Genomic DNA, 21928 nt, shown 5'->3' with positions numbered 1-21928 from the left:
GACCCAGGGTTCCTGCTCTTTTTCCAGTGTGCTCTTTAAGAAAACGTTTTGTTACTGCAGGATTATGTCTGTAGTCTTACAGCTACATACTGAGCTTAGTGCCTGCTTGGAGTTTGTATAATGATTCATATTTATAGAAAGAGTATATATACATCCTGCTGACATTCTACAAAAATCTTTTAATAGTGTCCATGCTTTGTAATCAAGAGGCAGTAGGAGAAACAGTGCACAGTTGGTAGAAATCTGAGCTAAAGTTTTAAAGATCTCATAATGGGTCAAGTCTAGAAACTAATAAACTTTCAGAAAATCTAATGTCAGGCATCAATCTGTAATTCAGTACATAGATTCATTTTTTATTTGAAGCTAATAAGAATGTGTATAATCTGTACTTCTATTATGCATCAATACAAACCAGTCCTTTCCATGTTCAGAATTAATATTTCATGTACTGTTTTGATTTCAGCTTTTATGTTTGCATAAACTTATATATGAAGACAAATTTTTGTGCTTGCTTGTATGTCCTACTGGATCAATTACTTTTTACCTGAATCCACATTTTCTATGCCTTTTTAGAGTTCAATGTAGAGCAAATGGTTTTCCAAGCCTGATGTATCTTACCAACATTCATAGTAACAAGGTTCCTGGGTTTTACACAAGAGAAAGATTCGATTCACAAGCTAGAGTTTTTCCTCATAAGCTAAGTATTCAGGTTTTCACAGTATTATGTTAGCATTTTATAGGCATTGCCTGGGTTTAAGTTTATGTAAGAAAAATATTTCAGTTAAATCACAGTGATTATTTCCAGGTATGCTGTCTTGTTAAACTGTCCAGCCTCATGTTGTTTGATTCACTGAGAAATACCATCAGAAAACATTTTTAAGGAATAAAACATCAAGTCTTCCTGTGCTTCTGGTGGATTATTTATTAGCATTATGTGTGGGGATATTTGTCTTGTGGACAATGGGATCTGCAGAGCTCTTGATGAAGGCACTTAGATATGACCACTTAACAGCTTCAGGCTTCAGCCTCCCATTTGTTACTGTGTTCTTATCTACCACTCAGGTCTAATAGCTGCCCCCCAGTTTAGTGGGTATTAGCATACCCTGAAGTAGTGATAAAATGGGAGCTAGGGGCTGCCTGCTGGTTTTTCAACTGAATATAAAATTGGTCCATTCTAGGTTTGCCAAGTTAGGTTTTCTTCAGAATGTTGAGCAGTTTGCCTCTCTGTGCTGTCACAGATCATAGTCTAGAAATACGTAGTGAATATTTGACAGGCAATTGACCTGAGTCTTAGTGCTGTTAATCACAGCTTTTTTTGTCCAAGTGAAATCCAGGTGGATCTGTACCTTGAAAGCTGGCCTTTGGTTTAGATAATACAAAGTTTCTTCAGTTCTTGATCTCCTGACTTACTGTTATTTGGTAAAGGTTAGTAAAACCTACTTTGCAGAGAAGATTGTACCAAGTCATAAATGCTCATTATGACAGCACTTACTCTTAACTTCTGCCAGACTAAATACATGCTCATTTATAAATAAAAGTTGCAGATTAAATCAGATGGTCTCCTGCTGACATAATCCACATTCCATAGTAGGGGAAAACAACCCAAAACAAACAATACAGAAAAAGAAAAACAGAGAAAAAAGTCATTTTCTTACCCGCAAGTACAAGAAAGTGCAGTCTTATAAAATATGGTACTAAAAGTATCAGGCTTTTATAATGAATTTTAATTTGAAATGTTTGTTTTGAGAAGTTCTTCTTCTGAAAAATTCATTTGAAACTATTGTCTTTACTAACAGTGATTCTGTTCTAGAAAAATAAAAAAGATGGTGTTCAAAATCTGATGTACTAGTTTATAGTCTAAGTAGTGGCTACATCAACCTCTTGATCTGGAGAGATGAATTTTGATTACATATGAATAATGCTTCCCAAGAATGGGAAGTGTTTTTCTCCAACAAAAGAGGATTTAGGAGATGAAATCCTTTCTGAAGGCAAGTTGGAAGTTCAGGGATTTTTTTCCTGACCAGAGGTTCATATAAGTGCTTTTGCAGTCCTCAAGTATTTCAGTACAGTGAGCCATAGAGCTGTGTAAGCAAGTTGTAGAATTAAAAAATAATATGCTGTGGCTTTTCCTTCTATGATTTTTCTTTAATCTGCTTTTTCATGGACCTACTTCCAGATAACATTTGCAATCTCCACATTAAACAAGTCATAATTTCTCTACATAATTTATTTAGTAGGTTATATGAAGAATAATATTTACTACAGACAGAAGGGGGAAGTGTAAAACTTGCAGAAAGAATGAGCACATCTAACCCAACTCTTCATAAAATTGCTGTATTTCTTTCTTCCATTTTACACATTGAAGAAGGCCATGGTTATCGATAACATTTATTGTCATAACTAAAGATCTGCATGAACATATGTATGGCTGCTGAAGAGCAGTTAATGTAGCAGCATAGTTACAGTTGTAGTTTTTAATTCTTTTTTTTTTCCTTTCTTTCTTACTGCAGCAGGAACTCCTGAAGACAAAATGCGATTATTTCTCATCTATTACATAAGCTCAGCTCAGGCACCTTCAGAGGTACTTATGTTCTTTACAGCTTTCAACACCAGATTCTACCACAAAGAATTTTCATTTCAGCACTAAGCAGATATTTCTGTTTCTTTGCAAAGGGAAGTATGAAATGCCCAGAAAATTCTAAAACTTTAAATAAATTTTGTCTTACTGCCAGGAAATCTGCTCAGAAAGCTTTAGCCACCATTTCAAAGCATATGAATGACTAGTAAGAAGGAATATTATATTGTGAGATATTTAGATCAGAGTTACTGCAAGACACATCTTAGCATGCTTTCTATTACTCTGCTCCACTGCTCAAAGAAGTAGGTAAAGCAAAACAAAAATACTACTCATTTCACTCCATTTTCATATATTCGAGAATGATTGAGTCAGTTGACCAGCAGGTGAATGAAGAAAAAATGCAACTGCCAATATTTGAATATTGGCAATTTCAGGAATTGGCAAAATCAGGAAGCAATTTCTTCATATTTCTTTTGAACTCAGGATGATTCATTTCAAGGAAAACTCTTACAATGTAGAGCATTATCTGATGGAAAAAAATATTTGGTGAGGCAAATAGAAAATATTTGTATTCATGTATATTAGCTCCTCTTTGTTTATTATTTACTGTTTTGGCATTTTACAGAAACTGGCATTCTATTGGTGCTAGTATAAAGACTGTTCTATAACTGAAAATGCACGGGACTTAATTCCACAAACACTGTTCAGCTTAATGGGATCTGCTCATGGCAAATTTAATTTCAAATTGCATTTCCGTACTTGGTAGGAAATGGGCTTAAGATCCATAATTACTTTTTAACTTGGGTCAGTACTATAACTTTGCACTGCTTATTTAATATTTAGATAAGGATATCTTGTCTTTGTACATGGGGTTAAGAGTAGCTTCAACCTTTTATAATTTTCCACTGTATGATTTCAGATTGACTTGGAGCAGTATAAAAAAGCATTGATGGATGCAGGTTGTAATCTCGCTCCTTTGAGCTACATAAAACAATGGAAGTAAGTAAATTCTTTTTTCTCCTATATGAGGATAACTGGTTAATAAAGAAACCAGCATTGTATTCAGGAATTATGTGTTACTTCTCTTAAATTATCCTTAAATATTCATTTGGTATAAGTTTTTATTGTCATTGTTGTGGTAACACATGCAAATCTTATTTTAAAACTAAGCTCCAGTAGTGCCAGAACACTATAGAACATGACATGTAGTAGTACCCTTAATGATACAGGACAGAAACAAGTTATTGAATTAATTGAAAAGTTGCACTGGTTCAGATTCCAGTTATTTTAGCTCATACCAAGGAGTCATGTTGGATATCAGTTATTGTAGTTTTACATGGTATTTGAATGAAATCTTTGTCTTTTAAGTATAAAATCTAATTCCTATTGCATTTGTAGGCAAGAGGGATGCATATAATAAATAGTTACTTCTGAAAGAGTTCGAAATGCAGAAGTTTTTTTCACTTTCACATGACTAGAGTGGAACATTCTACAGCAGTATGTGCCTGAGATAAATATTTGATTTCTATCCCTGCTTTCACAGAGCTTTTACTAAGATGGCTTCAGCTCCAACCAGCTATGGAAACGCTACGCCTAAACCTTTGGGGTATGCTTTTGATTAATTTTTTGTAAGCCTTTGGGTTCTTTTATCTTATTTTAGTAGTGCTGAAAGTGTGGTTAGTGTTATACAGGGCCCAGAACAAAGCATCTCCATATTTGTAAAATTTTTAAGTTACAGACAATTACAAGCACTCCTCTCCCCTTGACAGTGCATAGTGCACACAGAGAGGAAAATAAAAGAATCTGTGACTAAATTCACAGACTGTCTCAATACAGTGCTCTCTGCACCTGCACATTAAATGCACTCTCACAGGAGAGGAATTCAGCAGCAGGAACTGAATCTGTGTCAGCTATCACTTTGAGCTTTAAGTTGTCAGTGGCAGAAGATAAAAACAGCCCTGTATATTCAAAATCATTTCTCTCCTGGGTTTGGAGACAGTCAGGAGTGCAAGAACACACTGGAATGTCCTGGACTGGGTGTCTGACTGCTTGTTGAAAGGTGTAGTTATTTATTTCAAGACACAAAAAAAAAAAAATTACTGTGCTAAGGTTACATATATCCTATACAGGATATAGGACTATGGTCTTTCCATTCTTCAGAGGATTTCAGTTTCATTACCAACTTTACTTTCAGGAATGCCCTGTCACTGTCATAAGGAATCTGTGGCACAGTATGGTTAGAGAGAATTCAGGTGCTGTTTCACTTGGGAAAATTGCTCTTTGGGTTGTTGGAGATGCTCAGCATCTCTGTTAACCCTGCTCATTAGGATACCCACTTGAAAGGAGCACTCGCATCCTTACATTACTGAAGTTGTAAAATAAACTGTTCAGTGAATTAAAGACTAGAATCCAAGGCTCCCAGTGATAGGTGAGGATCTATCTGGTAGACTACAAGTGTATTCCCATACACTTGATTGCCATGTGATATGAAGAATGTATTTTATGACAAACTGAATTACTTGGTACTTGGGTCCTATTGACTTTATTGGGAATTCGATGCCAGTAAAAAGCTTAAGAATACAATTTAAAAACAAAAAATATCTTACACATCACCTTTATTGTGTTTTTTCAGTCTGTTTTCACGTGTTATGAATACGGGATCACAGTTTGTAATGGAAGGAGTGAAGAACTTGGTACTGAAGCAACAAGTAAGTTTGAAAAACAATTTAAAAGTCTATCATGAGTACTGTGAACATTTGGAAGAAGAAATTTCAGTGCCTTTGTCATATTAATAAAATACATTTTATATATGTGAATATATATACAGTGAAAAAAGTAAACATAAATCTCTGCTTATGGATGGATCTATCACTTTGTAACTTCCAGATATCAAATAAGTAACAAATAATTCACATTTTCTTTGAAGACCTCTTTGTAGCAATTAAGACTGATTTCAGCATTATAAAAAGAACAGCTGTGGAATACTCAAAGTAGACTAGGCATTGAAACAACAAACAATAAACAAAAAAATATAACTGTCTATATCTTGACTTAGAACTACATGCATTAAGTTAATCGATTTCAGAGTGATTAAAAGGCTGAAAGTGTTAGTTCTCTGTTTACTTACAATTCAAACATTTCTTTTTTCTCATGTGAGTGTAATGTACAGCAACCATAATCTTTTAATGTGCATGAAAATACAAATATATTTATGACATGACCACCTTCAAATATTCACTTAACTTTATAAAATATTTTTGAGCATAACTTGCATGTAAATGTACACCCCTCCCAAAGAAAACAAACGACAACAACAAAAAAGAAACTGGTTGTATAACTTGTAGCTGGAATGTTGAATTGTGGTTCCCAGGAACCAGTTTCTCTACAGAGGATACATTATTTTCCCAATATGTACTTTCATCAGACAGCAATAAATAGATATTTCTTTAGAGTTTAAAATCTTAATTCTGTAGTATTTTCACATCAAGATTTCTGAAAAAAAAAAAGATCATTCGTCATATTATAATTTAGTTGAAGAGTCAGAATTTAAATTAGAAATACAACATATCAGAACTAAATAAAATGAAATCTTAACTAAAGGTTTATCTTTTTGACCTATCTAATCTTTTGATTGTCATTGTTTGTTTGTTCAGCCTATCATACACATAATTTATACATTAAAGGTATCAGCTATCAGAGAAAAGTTTGAAATTGGGGTCTCAGGCTTATAGGGTAGTTAATGAAGTTAATTCTGCAGGAATTTCACTATGACTAGAATGATAAACTGCATTGCAAAGTTACAATTCATTGGTATATCATGAAATATGGTTGAGGAAAATTTTAAATATGCAGCTTGCCTGTGTGTTATATTTTATAGAGAACTCTTCAGATAAACTGTAACTTTTAATAATAAAAAATAATTATAGTCTCCTAGAGACTTCCTCCTCTTCTTGTATTAAACATTTTGTCATTTCTTTAAATGTGTGGCTTTAAAGAGTTAATATTATTCTGTACAAAATGGCTTATGTTGTTTTGTGCTCTAAGTGAGCAAAAAGCCAATTTGCCAGTGTTTTCAGAATGTGCCTTTTCTGGCTTTTGATTTATTTTCCAGATATTTTGGGGTAGCCAGATGAGAAGCCTTTCTTTCTCTTATTTGTAAGCCTAATGTAGGTCTGTGGTATTTCTGTTAGAGATAACTTTTTATTTTTCCTTCAGTAATTCAGGGATTCACATCAGTTTTTCAGTGTAATATGTAGATCATCCTTTGGAATGTCCTCTTTTGATACATTCTGTCAACAAGACTCATTTCCAATCCTGTTGCTATGTAAACTCACCCTCAGTTTATAACTGAGGTAGTCTAACTCCTTAATATTCAGACCTTTTGTCCCAGCTGACATTTCCTGTGTTAAATAAGGAACAGTAATCTTGAATTTCACCTCAGTTTATTCCTTTGCAAGTCATCCAAACATTTCTTAGCAGGGTTGCTTTTTCTACTCATTTCTTTAACAATGTTAGTTCTTTTTTAGAATCACACAATTATCACCATCAGCTTTAAAATTCTTTCCTTAACTGCAACATATTTTTTAATAAGAATTGATATTTTATAACATCTGCATATGTTGGTAATACCTAAATACAGCTCTGTTCCTATCTTCACACTTTTTTGCACTTTATTTCTTATCTTTATCCCCTAGCTATATGCACCTCAGATGTTTGCATTTTTTTACAGAAAAGTAATTTTGGTGATAATAAATAAGCTTAACCTTCACAAAGCATAAGAGGAAAACTGTTTAAAATATTATTTCAGATGCTCTGTAAACTCTTCCATAAGTAATAATGTGCCTGGGAGTTGTTCTTAGTAAGCTTTTCAGCGTTCCATCAATTTCAAATTATGTTTTACAGAATCTGCCAGTCACACGTATTTTGGACAACCTTATGGAGATGAAGTCAAACCCTGTGAGTACACTTGCCTTCATATAGAGAGAGGTGGAGCAAATGAAATCTTAAGGCTGTGATATGTAATATGCTGTGGCTATTTTTTTTTCATGAATGAAAAAATACAATCATGCTGTATTTCAAGAATAGCACCATTTTCATAACTATTTAATAATAACTCTTTCATTAAAATAGTCTAAACAATGACAATTTATTGTCTCTCATTGGAGCTAATATTTTTTAGGTTTTTCCTATTCTGAGCTTCTATTATACTTGCGTTTATACTAAGCTTCTGTTACTCTTAAATTTCTACATTAAGCTGAAGATTTAGACTGAAAATTTTCTTTGCATCAAAGTGTTTGGGTTTTTTTAAAGAGCACAATTTCAGAAGTGAAATATTTTAGAGTTGTATTAGGGAAGATTACATTTCCCACATCTTTAAACTTTGCTATGTAGAGGAAAATATTTTACTACTGATTCAGTCATTCTGTTTGCAAGCAGAGGTGTTTTTTTGTCAGAAAATTCCTCTTCTTGCCTTCTTTCTGTGAAAATTTACTCAGATATTTTAAATTGATATATTACAAATTTATTTGAATTGCTTATGTGTTAGCTACACAGTCAAGGCATTTGCTAGAACTTACAACTAAAAGTAGGCCTGGTTAGTAGATTCAAAACATTCTTCTTTGTCCACTTTTATCAGATATTAACTGTATGTACAGAGAGAAAAATAATGGTAAAATATGAAAATTATCAACATGCAAGTAATCCTTTTTTTTCTTAAACTGTACTTCATAGATTATATATGTCATGATTCTTAGCAGATAATTTGCTTTCTCTTAACAAACAAAGGAATTGACACTGTTTCCAGTGTTAGTGGATTGTTGTTCCTGTTCAAAAGACTTGGAAAAGGTGTACGGGGCTAACTTTATTTAGTCAACCAGCAGAGGTCACCCAGAACACTTACCATAGAAAGCTGAAATTAAAACTATAGATAACTTACAAGAAGGTGAAAAATTAAACCAATTGTTTTAAAATAAACATTAGCTTCCTCAGACTACAGCGTTGATTGAGAAAAGTTTACAAGTCATATGAGGGGTTTTTTTTCTGAGTTGATTTTTTTCACATTTTACTTAGTAGAAAACAGCTACCAGCACTTTAATAATTTGGAGAAAACATTGATCTTCTCACTTTAAAAAATCAGCAATTGGGCCAATCTGTCAGTCAGCAGCTCCGTGTTCCACTGCTATGGCAGAGACCGATACTCATGGCACAAAACAGGGAGTCCCACTTTTCAAGTCATAGGAGACCAGGCAATCCCTAAAGACTGTTTCTCCTAACCTGCAGGAAAACTGACAGCAAGTCTGGGAGTAAGTTTCAGCTAAAGGAAGCAAGCCAGAGAGTCATTGTGGAATGTGTTTAGACTTGATGTACTATCAACAGAAGTGAAATTGTATCTGGAAAAGGTCAATGTGTGGAAATACACCATTGTGGCTTCTGTTCATCTTCTGATATGTGGGATCCTTTTCTATTTCCCAGAATAGAAAACTACTGCACTGCAGGCAAAACACAAAGGGAGAGGAAAAAAGTTCAAGATTTTATTTTTTTACAACACAGGAAAAAGTTGTCTTTATAGTTCAAGAAATCTTATTAACCACAGTAATTGGTGTATGAAATGTACATACAGATAAAAGGTGTAATGCAAAATTAGAGCAGATTATTGAGAAGTCAAGCAATTATTACAATGAATGTAAATAATTTATTTTCTAGATATTAACTACAACAATAAAGGAAATACATGAAATGTACATACAAGTTGTACCATAAGCATTCACATATATTATTGTCAGTTGAAATCTTAAACTTATTTAGAATGATATCCTGTGCAAAACTCTGTGGAGTTGTCTGTACACCACTTTGTGTGTTGCTTGTGTCTGTTGTTTCTTTTGTCTCCCTGGCAAGGACAAATAAGTCCATGCCACCCATGCTTTGCAAGTTTTTCAGAAGCAGGAACAGCTAGAACAGATCTTATGGGCCATAATACTATCTTGTAACTTTTAAAATGTTTCTAGATTGTTTAACTATAGTTACACCTTTTCTTGAAAAACATACTCAGAAACATTCCTGGATGACCTTAAAAGTAATCAGTTACTTGTGGGTATTTTAAATAATAATATTTATTGTTAAAAAGCACGATTTTAGGCAATTTCTTTTAAGGTCATATTTTAATAAAGGAATAGTCTGTTCATAAAACTAAAACAGTTGCTTTGTCTTGGTGTCATTTGATTTACTATACAGTTATGGAGATTCTTCTAAGGATCTTCTAGAAAATGGTTTGATTACTAAGTGAGGAAAATCTTTGAAAAGTGAACCTTTACAAAGTGATTTAGCCTCTCTCAATACAGTGTATTTGTACATTTGTATTGACTTAAGAAGTAGATAGATTATTTGTGATATATATTCATGAAACTGTATTTTGGTTAATACAGTACCAGAGGATATGGTACTTTTCAGACTTACTTAGGATATACCTTTTGTGCATTACGAAGAAAACTTCTAATCCAAATTAGTCCTGTTAGATTCTGCAGAAAAACAAATACAGACTGAAAGTCAATGATATTTCCATGGGTCTTTTTCCATTTTAATTTGAAATATTGAAAACTAAGTTTATACATTCAGAAGTATTTATTTTCTTCTGGAATTGCTTAGGGAAGTCACAAATTCAGTTGTGTGTAAGGAAAGTGCTATACACTTGTTTTTATTGGCAGACTTGCTATTTGTTAAAGAAAATAAAATCTACTAGGCTTTATTTTCCCTGCACCCTCAGCACTGATTTCAGCAGGAATAGTGTATTTAAACAGCAACAATGGAAAATCCCTAGGTTATCAAACTTCTATTGCTTTACCACTTTTTGTGTTTCTACTTATACAAGCCCACAGTGAAAAAACACAGCAGTAATACATTCAGGAGTAAATGTTTGTAATATGTTTATTAACTCTGATTTTTAGTTCTGTCATTAATCTGTAATTCACTCTAATAAGCAGAGAAAGATAATATCTTTATCCCAGGTAAAGGTTTCTCAAATACCTCTCAGTTTTAGTCTGTCAGTATCTCTCCATTCCCAGCTCTCTCTTTACCCCAGAGTCACTATACCACCTTTAGGTATGAAGCTGCAAAATCATGAATGTTGGCAGACTCTGGAGGTTGAAATTCCCAGTGGAGCATACAAAAAGTATTTTACAGAGATTCAGTGGGAAATTAGATCTAAATTTTGGCTTTTTATAAGCCAAACTGCAGGGTTGGCTTTTATATATTATATAAATTACATAAAAGTTTGTAAAATCAAATAGATTTATTTTGTGTGTGTGTAACCACCACATGTATATTAAATACATTTTAATATTACAGGTAGTTATGCTATGTGAGCTGTAGTAAATTCCCCAGATAATTTGTCTACTACTCAAGAAGTATTATTTCTACTCTACAGAATCATCAGAATTCAAAGGTTTTTGCATGTAAGCACACAGATAAAATCAACTGTAGTTCTGCATGCATCGACAAAGTAAACTTCACAGTACCTGGGTGAAAATGTAGTATAGAAACAGGAGAAAGCCAAGAAATTGTCAGAAGGAGTTACTAAGAAGTTTTGTTTTTCATCCATAATAATTGGCAAAAATCCTGCTTGTTGCCAATAAAAATATTGGAAGTGCCTCAGTGTTCTGTGTGAAGAAATTTTTTTCTGCAGTTTAGAGAGTCAAACTCTTCAAATTTTTGTGGAAATCATTTCTTCTTCAGGAGCTTAATTTTGGTTTAATAGTAGTCATAAATCATGACATGAGAAGGATAAGTTACATAACAGTGGCAGATTTTGATCTGTCTTGTCCTTAGCACTCACTGCTGCCGAAGTGTTTTGTTTTATAATGTTAAATCAATAGCAGATCTCTGTAACCTGGAAAATTTTCATGTTTGTTACTAACCATCAGTGTTCCTCTAAAGCTGGTAACAATTTTTCTTTCTGCATGCTGTCTTTCTGTTGGGATTTATTATGCAACCAGTGTATTTTTTGGAAAGTGTGTGATAGTCAATTTTAGGTGAACCAGAAATAAAAAGCTCAATAGTACCCTTCATAGCTTCTCACTGTTGTTTATTCTGTACTGGTTCAGTTATATACAAACTTTTTAAATACTAGTGGACACCACAATTATTGTTGAATGATGTGATGGGAAATGATACTGGTTTGACCAATGTTTAATGTAATATATACAAGCAAAAATTCATTAGCCAAAATTCCAATCTTTTGAGATAAAAACATACTTTTTAATAGGAGACAGATGACTACCGGTATTTTGACCCCAAGATGCTGCGAGGCAGTGACAGGTGAGTTTTGCTTCTTTCCTTTTACTCTGTGAAAAGACTAACTTAAGAAATCTATTTTATTTTACTTGCTGACTACAGCTAATTATTTTAATCATTAATTCTAAGTCAAGACAGTTGGTGTTGAAGGAATTCACATCTGGGAACTTGGATCAATCAGATAAATTTTTATAACACTGAAAAAAATTCTAAAAAAACAAGTGCTAACATGTACATTAGTTTAGTCACAGGAATGTGCATTAATATTTAGCAATAAAAAAATGTTAGAGTTCTTCATAGTCATGCTACTTGTTTTCTTAGACATTTTGTGAGTTTTCACTGTTAAGTTGAATAGTCATTGGATAGTGCACCAAAATTTTTGTCACTTTTTAAACAGTTACAATTTTGATTTGAATATAACCCTTCTTTAGTAATTTGTTAATAAATTTAAAAAATTAAAATTTGACTGCATTTACTTTTGTTTAGGTAGGTGCACATTTTATGTTCATGTGCATATGAAGGGAGGCTTGAATATAGTTTATTTTGCCAGTAAAAGAGAGGAAGAGGAATTACATCAGAAGTTTATAGATTTTGATTTTTGCTTTGTACCTTTAACTAATAATTGTCACCTAATCTAATATCCTAGCAACAGAGAAGATACTTGATTTTGATATTCCTTCTAAAAAGGACTGTCATCAAACCTGTGGGAAAACAAATCATCTCATTTGGTTGCACGACTTTATTACAGAATCAGTGTGGATAAAAGAGACCCAGGCTTGGTTTTAGTTATTTGCATGAAAATTCTGTCTCTCCTTTGTTCTTGAAACATGAATAGTAAGAGGACATATATTTCAGATGATATGTATGTTTTATTCAAAATTATTACAGATTATATAATTTCAAAGATAAGCAAATTTTGAAATTATCAAAGAGAAAAGTACTAGTATTTTATGTTTCATTCTGATTTTAACTGTCACTTATTTGTGATGCTTTTATAGCATTTTTGGTGGATTTTGTGCAAAAGTACAAAGATTTATTTTACTCAAGCCAAAGGGTTTTTTCAATTTTTTGCCCTCTCTGTATAGTTCTTACATTGCTTTAAACAATGTTGAAATACTCATTTACAGCAGTTCATAAATGTGGCTTTCTGTGTAGCTATAATAGTCATCATAGGGATTCGTTTTTAATTTCTGGTTTGGGATTTGTATGTAAACTCAAGTTTACATCATAAATCATATTTGGGCATGATAGCAAAACTCATATAGTGGTTTGTCTAATTCACCTTTCAAATATTTTTGTAGACAATAAAAACATGTTAGTTGTCTTTACAAAATAGTGATATAAAATAATATAATTAATGGATTTAATTAAAAAGTGACTGATTTTATTTTCTAATCTACTTCCATTTTAAGAAATACTGGCATTTCTACTTACTGTGCTTTAAATAGAGTAGTAACTGCATTGCTGTAATTCAGTCTTAGCAAAACAGTATCTTTCTATCCTGTGTAAAGCCTACCTCAAGTATAAACAGGCTTTGTCCTCTGAGAGGATGACACAAAATGTGTGTGGACTTGTCGTATCATATTCAAAAAATGAGAGAACTGGGGTAATGGTTCTGCTTACAGGAAGTGTGTACTATTCCTGACAGTGTTCCAAAGCAATGCATTAGAGATAGCCATTCCATTTTAAAACCTATTTTTCTGATACACTGGAATCTTTGTTGAGTCAGTTGTTTTTTGTCACTCAGAGAAAACATCTTGAAACAGGGGAAAAGATAATTTGAAGGGGAAAATGCAGTGGTTTTAAGCTATGTTAGAACATAAGATGTATTTGACTACCTGGGGCTGCAGGCCAGTACAGGGCAGGAGGGCAGTGGTAGTGTGTGAGCAAAGGGCAGGAGAGCAGACAGACCCTTCACAGCTTTTTCTTCACTTTCCCCTTCCCCTCAAGGTGCAAGGTGATGCAGGAAAAGAGGTTTCTCCCCCTCTACCTGCTACCTGCCTGTGTATTCAAATGGAGGAGTCTGTACCACCCAAACTTGTAATTTCCCTCTTCCTCCCTTAATCATTCTGATCCTACATACCTGCTGCCTGTAGCAGTTTTTGAGATTTGGAAGCATCAGTAAGTGTGTATGCAGGCACTGCAAACTGACTGGCTTACCTAGCTAAGATTCCAGGGGGTGGGATTTCTAAGCGCCCTAAGTTGTGCTAACGCTGATCACATTTTTTACTCATTGTGTTTGCTCCTAGGTAATAGCACTATAGTTGGAGCTTTTAAACTATGGAAGAATTGTTGTCATAAAGCTTATTATTCAAACAGCAACATTAGAAATTATGAAGTAAAATTCCTATTTACTCATGTATTCAGTCCTATAGAATGAATGAATTTTCCATAACAAATGGAAAGGCAGTTATTGTTCTATATTATATTTTTGTCTAATATTATATAGTAGTCCATAAATATGATGGGTACATGATGCTCATTTTGCATATTTCTATCAATGTGTAATGAAATCTTGTATTTTTTATAGCTCAGTTCCAAGAAATAAAAATCCATTCCAAGAGGTAAGTCACGTAGAAATTATTTTTCAATGTTCATGTGTTAAAAATAAATAAATCCTGAAGTACAGTCATTTTTGATGATCATGATGAAGAAAATGAGAGGTCTTACTTGCTAAAAAGCACTTAGACTAATTATATCTAGTATTAATTATAATTAGCTGTTATTCTGAAACTTTTCACCTTCAAAGGACTATGTAAGTATTAACTAATACTGGAGAAAAAAATGTAGAAATTTTTCCTGAAGGTAATTACAGGGATTTACTAATATCATAATTGAGTGAGCAATTTAAATCCCCCATTTTTAGACCAGATTTTCAGAATGCTCTCTAGATTTAATCCTTTGTCCAGCCTTAAACAAATTGATGTAAATTACTATATTAAGGAGTCTCTGCAGGTAAAGGGAAAAAAAGCAAAGTAATGGATGTTATCATTTCATACAAATGCCTGTAACTTTCAGTGTTTTTCTATGTAAATATTTACAAATGCACAAAGTCTTATCTGATTACTACAAAGTTTCGTAAGCAAAATATTTGCTTGGCAATACACGAATGTTCCGGATTTCTCATTAAATGTCCTAATTATCCTCAGGAACAAAGAAATACCACGTGGTATCCTATATATATATATATATATATATATATGGCTACAAATGGTCACACCAAAAATGTCAGTAATAAGATAAAGTCTATATAAAATTCATATAGTATGGTCAAACAATTTTGGGTAATGAATGTTAACAACAATAATACAACTATTAAGTCTGCTTTTTCTAGTCATGAATTCTCCTTTAAACACAGCCCATAAAATACTGATGGCTTTTACCTATAATATTATAAATTATTACTGGTAGTAGGTGGGAAGAGAAAAAATTATGAAAAAGTGTATTTCTTTATGATAGAAATATTTTATTTATGGCACAAATAAACATCCATGGAGATATTTTAACTCCTCCTGAGGTCACTGGAGACATCTCTGGACACGAAAAGGAATGTGTTGAAACTGTATATGTATCGAGTATGTCTTAATAGAAGAGAGTGATACTTTAAAAGCTCTCAGCTTGCTATTCTGCATCCTACCAAAACTTCAGATATCTTCTTCCAGATAGGAAGCAGTGGTTCTGTATCCAGTTCTTATAAGACTGCAGTGTGATTGTGATGATTTTTCTTGTAGGTTTAATTATCTGGTATATCACTACTGAAATTTTAAGAACTTGAATACTTACTCTTATAATACGTCTGTTGCCTTTTAGGCCATAGTGTTTGTAGTTGGAGGAGGCAACTATATTGAATATCAAAATCTTATTGACTACGTAAAGGTATGTGTACTTATGTTGGTTGTAGTCCTTAACTTACTGAAAGAAACCAGATAGAGCATGTTTTCTGTAATATTTAGTATTTAGAAGACAAAGTCTATGAAATTAGCCTTAACATCCTGATTCTATACAGAGTCTGGGAAAAAAAGGAATGTAAGAAATCAGTAGAAATTGTGGTTATTCATTCAGACCAACAAAGACTTACTGTTTCTGGTACTTTGCTCATGTTGCTCTTTGGAGTTGAGTAAATTGCATTCTCTTTTATTTTGTGTTCATGCACACCAACGTGGTTGAAAACTCTCAGCAGATACAAACTGAATTAACCTGGTTTAGAGTCCTGTTACTAGTTTTCATATGCTAGTGTTAAATAAGCTGTAGCTTATCATAACTTTGAAAGTAAGGAACTGCTGAGAATTTTCTATTTTTCATAAATCTTGCGAAAGAGATACCCCAGTGCTTTTTTGTATGCAGCTTTGCAATATGGAGTCAGTTCAAACTCAGACCTGCAGATAACAGCATTTTATTGTACAACAATCTTACTTGAGCATAAAGTATGTTGTTTCAGAAACCAACATAATGCAAATACTAATGCTATCTGTTAAAGCAAATATCAGATTGGTACCAACAGTTAAGCATTTATTACTTACACTCAGAAGTTTGCACTACTGCAATAATAGAAGCTCATTCTTGTTAAACTGCATCATTTAATTCTGTGTAGAAATCATACAAGGTGTCATATGCACAAATAAGAAAATACATAATCAACTATGTAATGCTGGTGTAACAGATTTCATTTCTCTGGTTCCAACTGGCCAGACTAGCAGAACACATGTATACCAAAAATCAGTAGATGGAGAAAAATAACTAAATCATTACAGCTCCTGGGAGGCTGGAGTGGTATTCAAGCACTTTCCAGGAATTTTGAAAAAATGCTGAAGTAACCTTAGTAAGATTCTGAAGAAGGTAATAAAATCCTTAACCGCAGTAGCACACCATTCTTTCTTCCTGATCTTAACCTTGTTCATGGTGCAGTTGTCCTGCCCTCTGGTAGACTGGATTGAGGCTTTTCATACATAAGAGTAGATATGGAGCATTAGTCATTGAAAAACAGTTTTCTACAAAGCACAGGAGAGTTTGATGTCCAGGTAAATTTTGAAGAATGCAAAGTCAGAACGTGTGTGCTGAGTTTCTCCCTCTGACAGGCAGCCATTTTGAAACAGAGCTGGTCTGGATAGAGGAAAGGCTAGGAAGAGGAATGTAAATTAAAGAAATCATTTAGATTTAACTTAGCACTCGTCACTGTCCTCGGTAATGAATTCAGTGAGGCATCTGCCTGTGGCAGAGTGTATTGGCAAACGTTTAGCTTGCTCCTTAGTCTACCCAAAGCCTCTTTAGCTACTATATTGGTCCAAAAGATGCCCAAGAGGATGACTATTTGTTACTTCCTATTAAAAAAAAAATCTTCTGAATCCCCTAGTGGTTAGTTCACTTCCCAGATTGTAACTGCATGCTGACAGAGCTGAGGTTTGCTGTGTATGTGTGTATACAAGGCACTGGTGTGATGACAAATTAAACACTCAGCACTTCATACAAAGTGTCAGGAAGCTGAAGTTTCAGAGGAATAAGAGGGCAAACAGGAGGTCATTTGTCAAACAGAAGGAACTGAAAACTATGGAAATGGTAATGTTAGATCTTATGGAGAGTCAGAAGTTGAGCACACTCCTTCTGGAACCTGTGAACAGAGTTTTTTCATCACAGTTGTCACAGCTGAAGTGTGCTGTATGTTTCTCCACTCAGACTGTGTACTTGAGCAGTGGGAGATGACCTCCCAAGGGGGAAGACTTCCTCACCTTTATTCCACTTAGCCCTTTGCTCTTGAAAAAACAAGGAAGGTTAATGAAAACCTTTATTCTCCCTCCCACCACCTGGAAAACTGTGTGCCTCTCCCAGGTGACACTTACAGTCTTACCCAACAAAATTTGCTTTTCCATGTGGTAGACTTCCAGCATCTATTGTTTCCACAGATGCAGCTTATTAGTTATTCTCAAATTCAATCATTTTTCCTCCAGAATAAAAAAGAGAAAAATCAACAACTCTGTTCTTGCAAGCAGATACCACAGAGATTTTATTCACAGCTTTATTTTTCTAAGCACTATCCGTTTTGCCAGTTTGCTCCTGAAAGCACAGAGAAAGTATTTTAAAACTTTCTAAAACAGGAAGCAATGTTCATTCAGCTTTGACATTCTGGGATTTTTTTGTAGAAGAATTAAGAGAAACCTCCAAATCTAATTATTTGTAGTTCTGTCCTAGAATGGACTATCTCACAATGTCAAAAAGCAAATATTTATACTGTCATTTAGGTATATTGTGCCTTAAAATAAATGTATTGTCCAAGTTCAATTCAACATGCTGAAAATGTGGCATGAAAATTGCAAGCCATAGGGAGCCTCCAAGGGGAGGTTAGCATAGTTGATCCTGTAATTTCCCTTTGCCGATGCTTTAAAAAGTACTCGTGTTAATCCTCTACTACTCTGTTAATCAACTTATTTCCTATGGACTTTTCTTTTTTAGGGTAAACAAGGCAAACATGTCCTATATGGCTGCAGTGAACTTTTTAATGCTACACAGTTTATAAAACAGGTAGATAACTTTGGTAACCTCTATATTTATTACTTCTTTTTCTGTAAGTTGATTTATTTAACTACATCTCTATGGACTTTTACTGAAAAAAAATTCAAATTAATCTGTGAAAGATTAATGCATGTTACCTGTTTTTATTTTTTGAAGTGGGGTTTTGAAGTCATTATTTTTAATTAGCTGTTGAAGGCCTGTTATCAATGTGAGTTCACACAAGTAATGCAAGTAAACAAGTTCATAATAATTGTCTTTACATTAATCCTACTGAAAAAAATTGAGTCAGTTCTTGGAACTTTCACAAATAGCATCTCTTTCCAGGATTTTCTTGCAACTTTTTCAAGTTACAAGATGTTTAAACCTTTGTCCTGGTTTATAAATATTTACAGATATATAGATATAAATGTACTGGCCTCGTGGGATCTTGATGTTCATGCCTATGCTAAACTCTGCCTTTTAGTGCTGTTAAAAACATCATTACTTCTCTAAGCCTCATTCCAATACAAATACAAAATAAAAATTATTCATGGTGGTCAGCAAATAGCAGCCCTTCAGTAGCTGTCACCACCCATGGTTTTATGTCTTACTAAGATGAGAGTAAGTTGTTATTCAAAACTACATTTTAAAGAACTAAATTAATTCTTGTTGCACTTCAAGGACACAAATGGTACTTGCTGGCTTTTAACTCTTCATTCAGCTTAATTAATTTTTTTTTTTACTTCATGAGATACATTTATGAAAATTTGAAGCTCAGACCTTCTCCTCTGAGGTTATGAATTAAATATTCTGTCACCAGAAGATGTTCAGTTCTCAGAGACAATCAAAGCATATAAGACAGAAATATTTGATGTATGAACTGATATTGGTTTGACTGAAAGAATAAGAGTAGCAGTCTAATGACTTTTTTCTCTTCACGTTTAGCTGTCCCAACTTGGCCAGAAATAAGACTGAAACACCATTACCTGGATGGAAACGTGACAACAGCCAATTGTTACAACATTCAGCTATCTTCATATCTTTAATTTTGTCATTATATTAAAACTTAAGCCCACGTCATTAATATGATAACTTTTTAAAAAAATCTGCAATTAATACGGTGTATATCAGCATTTCAGAAATAAAATTTAAAACCTACTGTGTTTTTGGTGGAGGTCAGTTTCACTATTATTGCATTTTTATTGCAGTACTAGATATGGTATATGACAGAACTGGCTGAAAACTATGGCATTTTCAAGTTCTTATATGTAAGTTTCTGATACAGTAAGCAGGACAATAGCTGTAAGAAAAGGTCAAGTCTGTCTTTAGGAGTTACGTTCTTCTTTAAAAAGAAGAGAATATCTTTATTTAACAAAATTCAAAAGAGCAGAACTGCCTTTCAGGACCACAGACAAAGAGCCTTAGTGTAAGAGAACTACTTCTAGCTCTTACCCTTTTATTTTACCAAAGTCATTTGATTTGTGCAGTCTTGGCATTATGGTTGAAAGATGTACTGGAAGATACCTTCAGTACAAGTTTCTGGTACAGTAATTTAGCTTTTCTTTTAAGGTTAAGAGAAAATTGCTTGCCAGCACAGTCAGTTTCAAACAGTAAAACTGAAATCTTTAATAATTTTCTTCTGCACTTTTTATTGTAACTTCTTTGACTGTTATGTTTGGGAAAAACATAAGTTATACTCACAAAACAACTTGTATATGCACATATTTAAAATACAGTTTTTAACAATTCCATTAGGTAGGGGCAGTTTAGTAGTTTAAAGACTCCAGTAATGATAATTCTGGAGAATGCATACAGGAACTCAGAGAACATAACAAATTCTTTTTTATAGATGGAAGTCTCTCTTTAGAAACCTCTCTGGAAACAGCTACTGGTGAAGCAATAATATGACTTCAAAACAAGGCCTAACGCACTCAAAAAGTGAAAACATTTCTTGTTTTACAGTTTATTAGCAAACTGAGCGAATTACTGGCTTACTGTAAATTTTTCAGTAGTGCTTTTTGCACTGTTTTTCAGTGTTGAATGTTAGTTTTGCACTAAACACAATGCCCTTTCCCCAACTAGATTGTTTTTCAGAACATCTGTACAAGAAATGCAGTTGATCTATTCCTTAACAGTATCCAAGAATAATATGCGTAATCTAGACCATGTTATCAAAAGTAATAATGTTATTTAATTATCTAAGTGTTGTAATCTACTCCACAATACTGCTATAAATTTCTTATTTTGCCAAGTCAATAAATACATTTACTATGGTGTTCATTGTAGTTGTTGCATGTGAACACTGTCTCAGATTTCAATAAGCAAGGACTCACTGTCAAATGCAGTTTGTTATATACATATATATGCTATATTTGTTAGCAGAAACAAGGCCAAAGTGTGTCAGGAAAAGAAAATTACATTTCAAGTGTTTATCACTTCTTGTGGGAGTTCGTTCCAGGCGCTTGTAATAACCCCTCCTCAACTGTGCTTCCTGTGCAAAGAGTTCTAACCTTGCGGCTGACAACCAGCTTATGAAAAATCTGCCACTTGGTTTTTGTCCAGATCTTGGCACTGCTCACTTGAATGAGAAGCACTCCTAAATCGCAGCTTAGAGAATTTGCTTTTGCAGTAAACTGTGTAAAGATGGAAGAATTTACTTTGATGGCTATATTCAAAAATCTGGTTTCTGTCTTTAGTGCCTCTGGAGACAGTTTCCTTCGTGCCCAGCTTTATAATTGGATCTTCAGGTCTGCTGTGTGAGCACGCCCTGGTCAGTTTGGGGTCCAGATTTAAAAAAAAACAAACAATTTTTGTACTCCAAACATTCTTCTCCTTCACCTCCAAAATAGTTTTCTGGTTTAGTTGTAGTAGTAGTCCTGAAGCTCTCTGTTACCTTTAAGTTGTGCATGTACTGCTCTGTCCCTGTAACAGTGTGCATACCTCATGCTTCTTCCTTGCTAACAAAACCTGAATTATGGCATGCAAGTTTTTGTTACATGGCGCTTTTTCCCAAGTACCTCTGGATTTAGGAATGTGGAAGGTTGTACAAGAAATCTCTGGTTAATCTAGCGGCAAACAATGTTAAAAATAAGCTCTCTCTTTGGTAAGCTGCTCCAATTTATAGCTGTCACAGTGCCTCAAAGGTCCCTCAAAGGCCTGTGTTTAAAGGAGAGGTTATGCCTGGTCCAGTGAGTCTTTTAAGTAAAATTGCAGCATTCATGTTGCTAATAAATATTTTAGGTGCTGCATGGAAGACCAGAGAGGTTTGGAACTTTTCTAGCCCCTTCTCTGTTGATAAAGCTCTGACAGGGCCAGCTGGTAAGACAGCATCAACAGCAGTGCCAGTTTCTGGCACAGCAGCTCCAGCTTCCACATCTCAGGACAGGCAATTCTTCATTGGTATCTACTTTCCCATTTAGGTAAGTAAAGACAGCACGAGTGTCAAGTGCTGTACCTGTTCTCAGGAAGAAAATGAGCAAATTAGCAGTCTGGTCCTCAGCTGTGGAAAATTCACAGTCTATCTTTCAGGAGCTATGGACAAATCTCATAAACAGTTGCACATACTTCAGAATACATGCACAT

General features: G+C 33.9%; 1 protein-coding gene across 1 annotated transcript in view; it reads left to right on the top strand.

The window, feature by feature from the left end:
• Positions 1-19504, top strand: part of SCFD1 (sec1 family domain containing 1) — a 49725-nt gene extending 30221 nt beyond the window's left edge. Inside the window, exons 16-25 of the mRNA XM_053979573.1 lie at positions 2511-2581; positions 3498-3577; positions 4122-4184; positions 5211-5286; positions 7481-7534; positions 11835-11887; positions 14394-14427; positions 15674-15739; positions 18308-18376; positions 19292-19504. Coding sequence (XP_053835548.1) covers positions 2511-2581; positions 3498-3577; positions 4122-4184; positions 5211-5286; positions 7481-7534; positions 11835-11887; positions 14394-14427; positions 15674-15739; positions 18308-18376; positions 19292-19315 — 590 coding nt within the window. The 3' untranslated portion in view covers positions 19316-19504. The remainder of the gene's footprint in view (positions 1-2510; positions 2582-3497; positions 3578-4121; positions 4185-5210; positions 5287-7480; positions 7535-11834; positions 11888-14393; positions 14428-15673; positions 15740-18307; positions 18377-19291) is intronic.
• Positions 19505-21928: the final 2424 nt, after the last annotated feature.

The sequence above is a fragment of the Vidua macroura genome, chromosome 6 (genome assembly GCF_024509145.1).
Source record: "Vidua macroura isolate BioBank_ID:100142 chromosome 6, ASM2450914v1, whole genome shotgun sequence".
Taxonomy (NCBI): Eukaryota; Metazoa; Chordata; class Aves; order Passeriformes; family Viduidae; genus Vidua; species Vidua macroura.
This window is presented reverse-complemented; position numbering and strand designations above follow the sequence as displayed.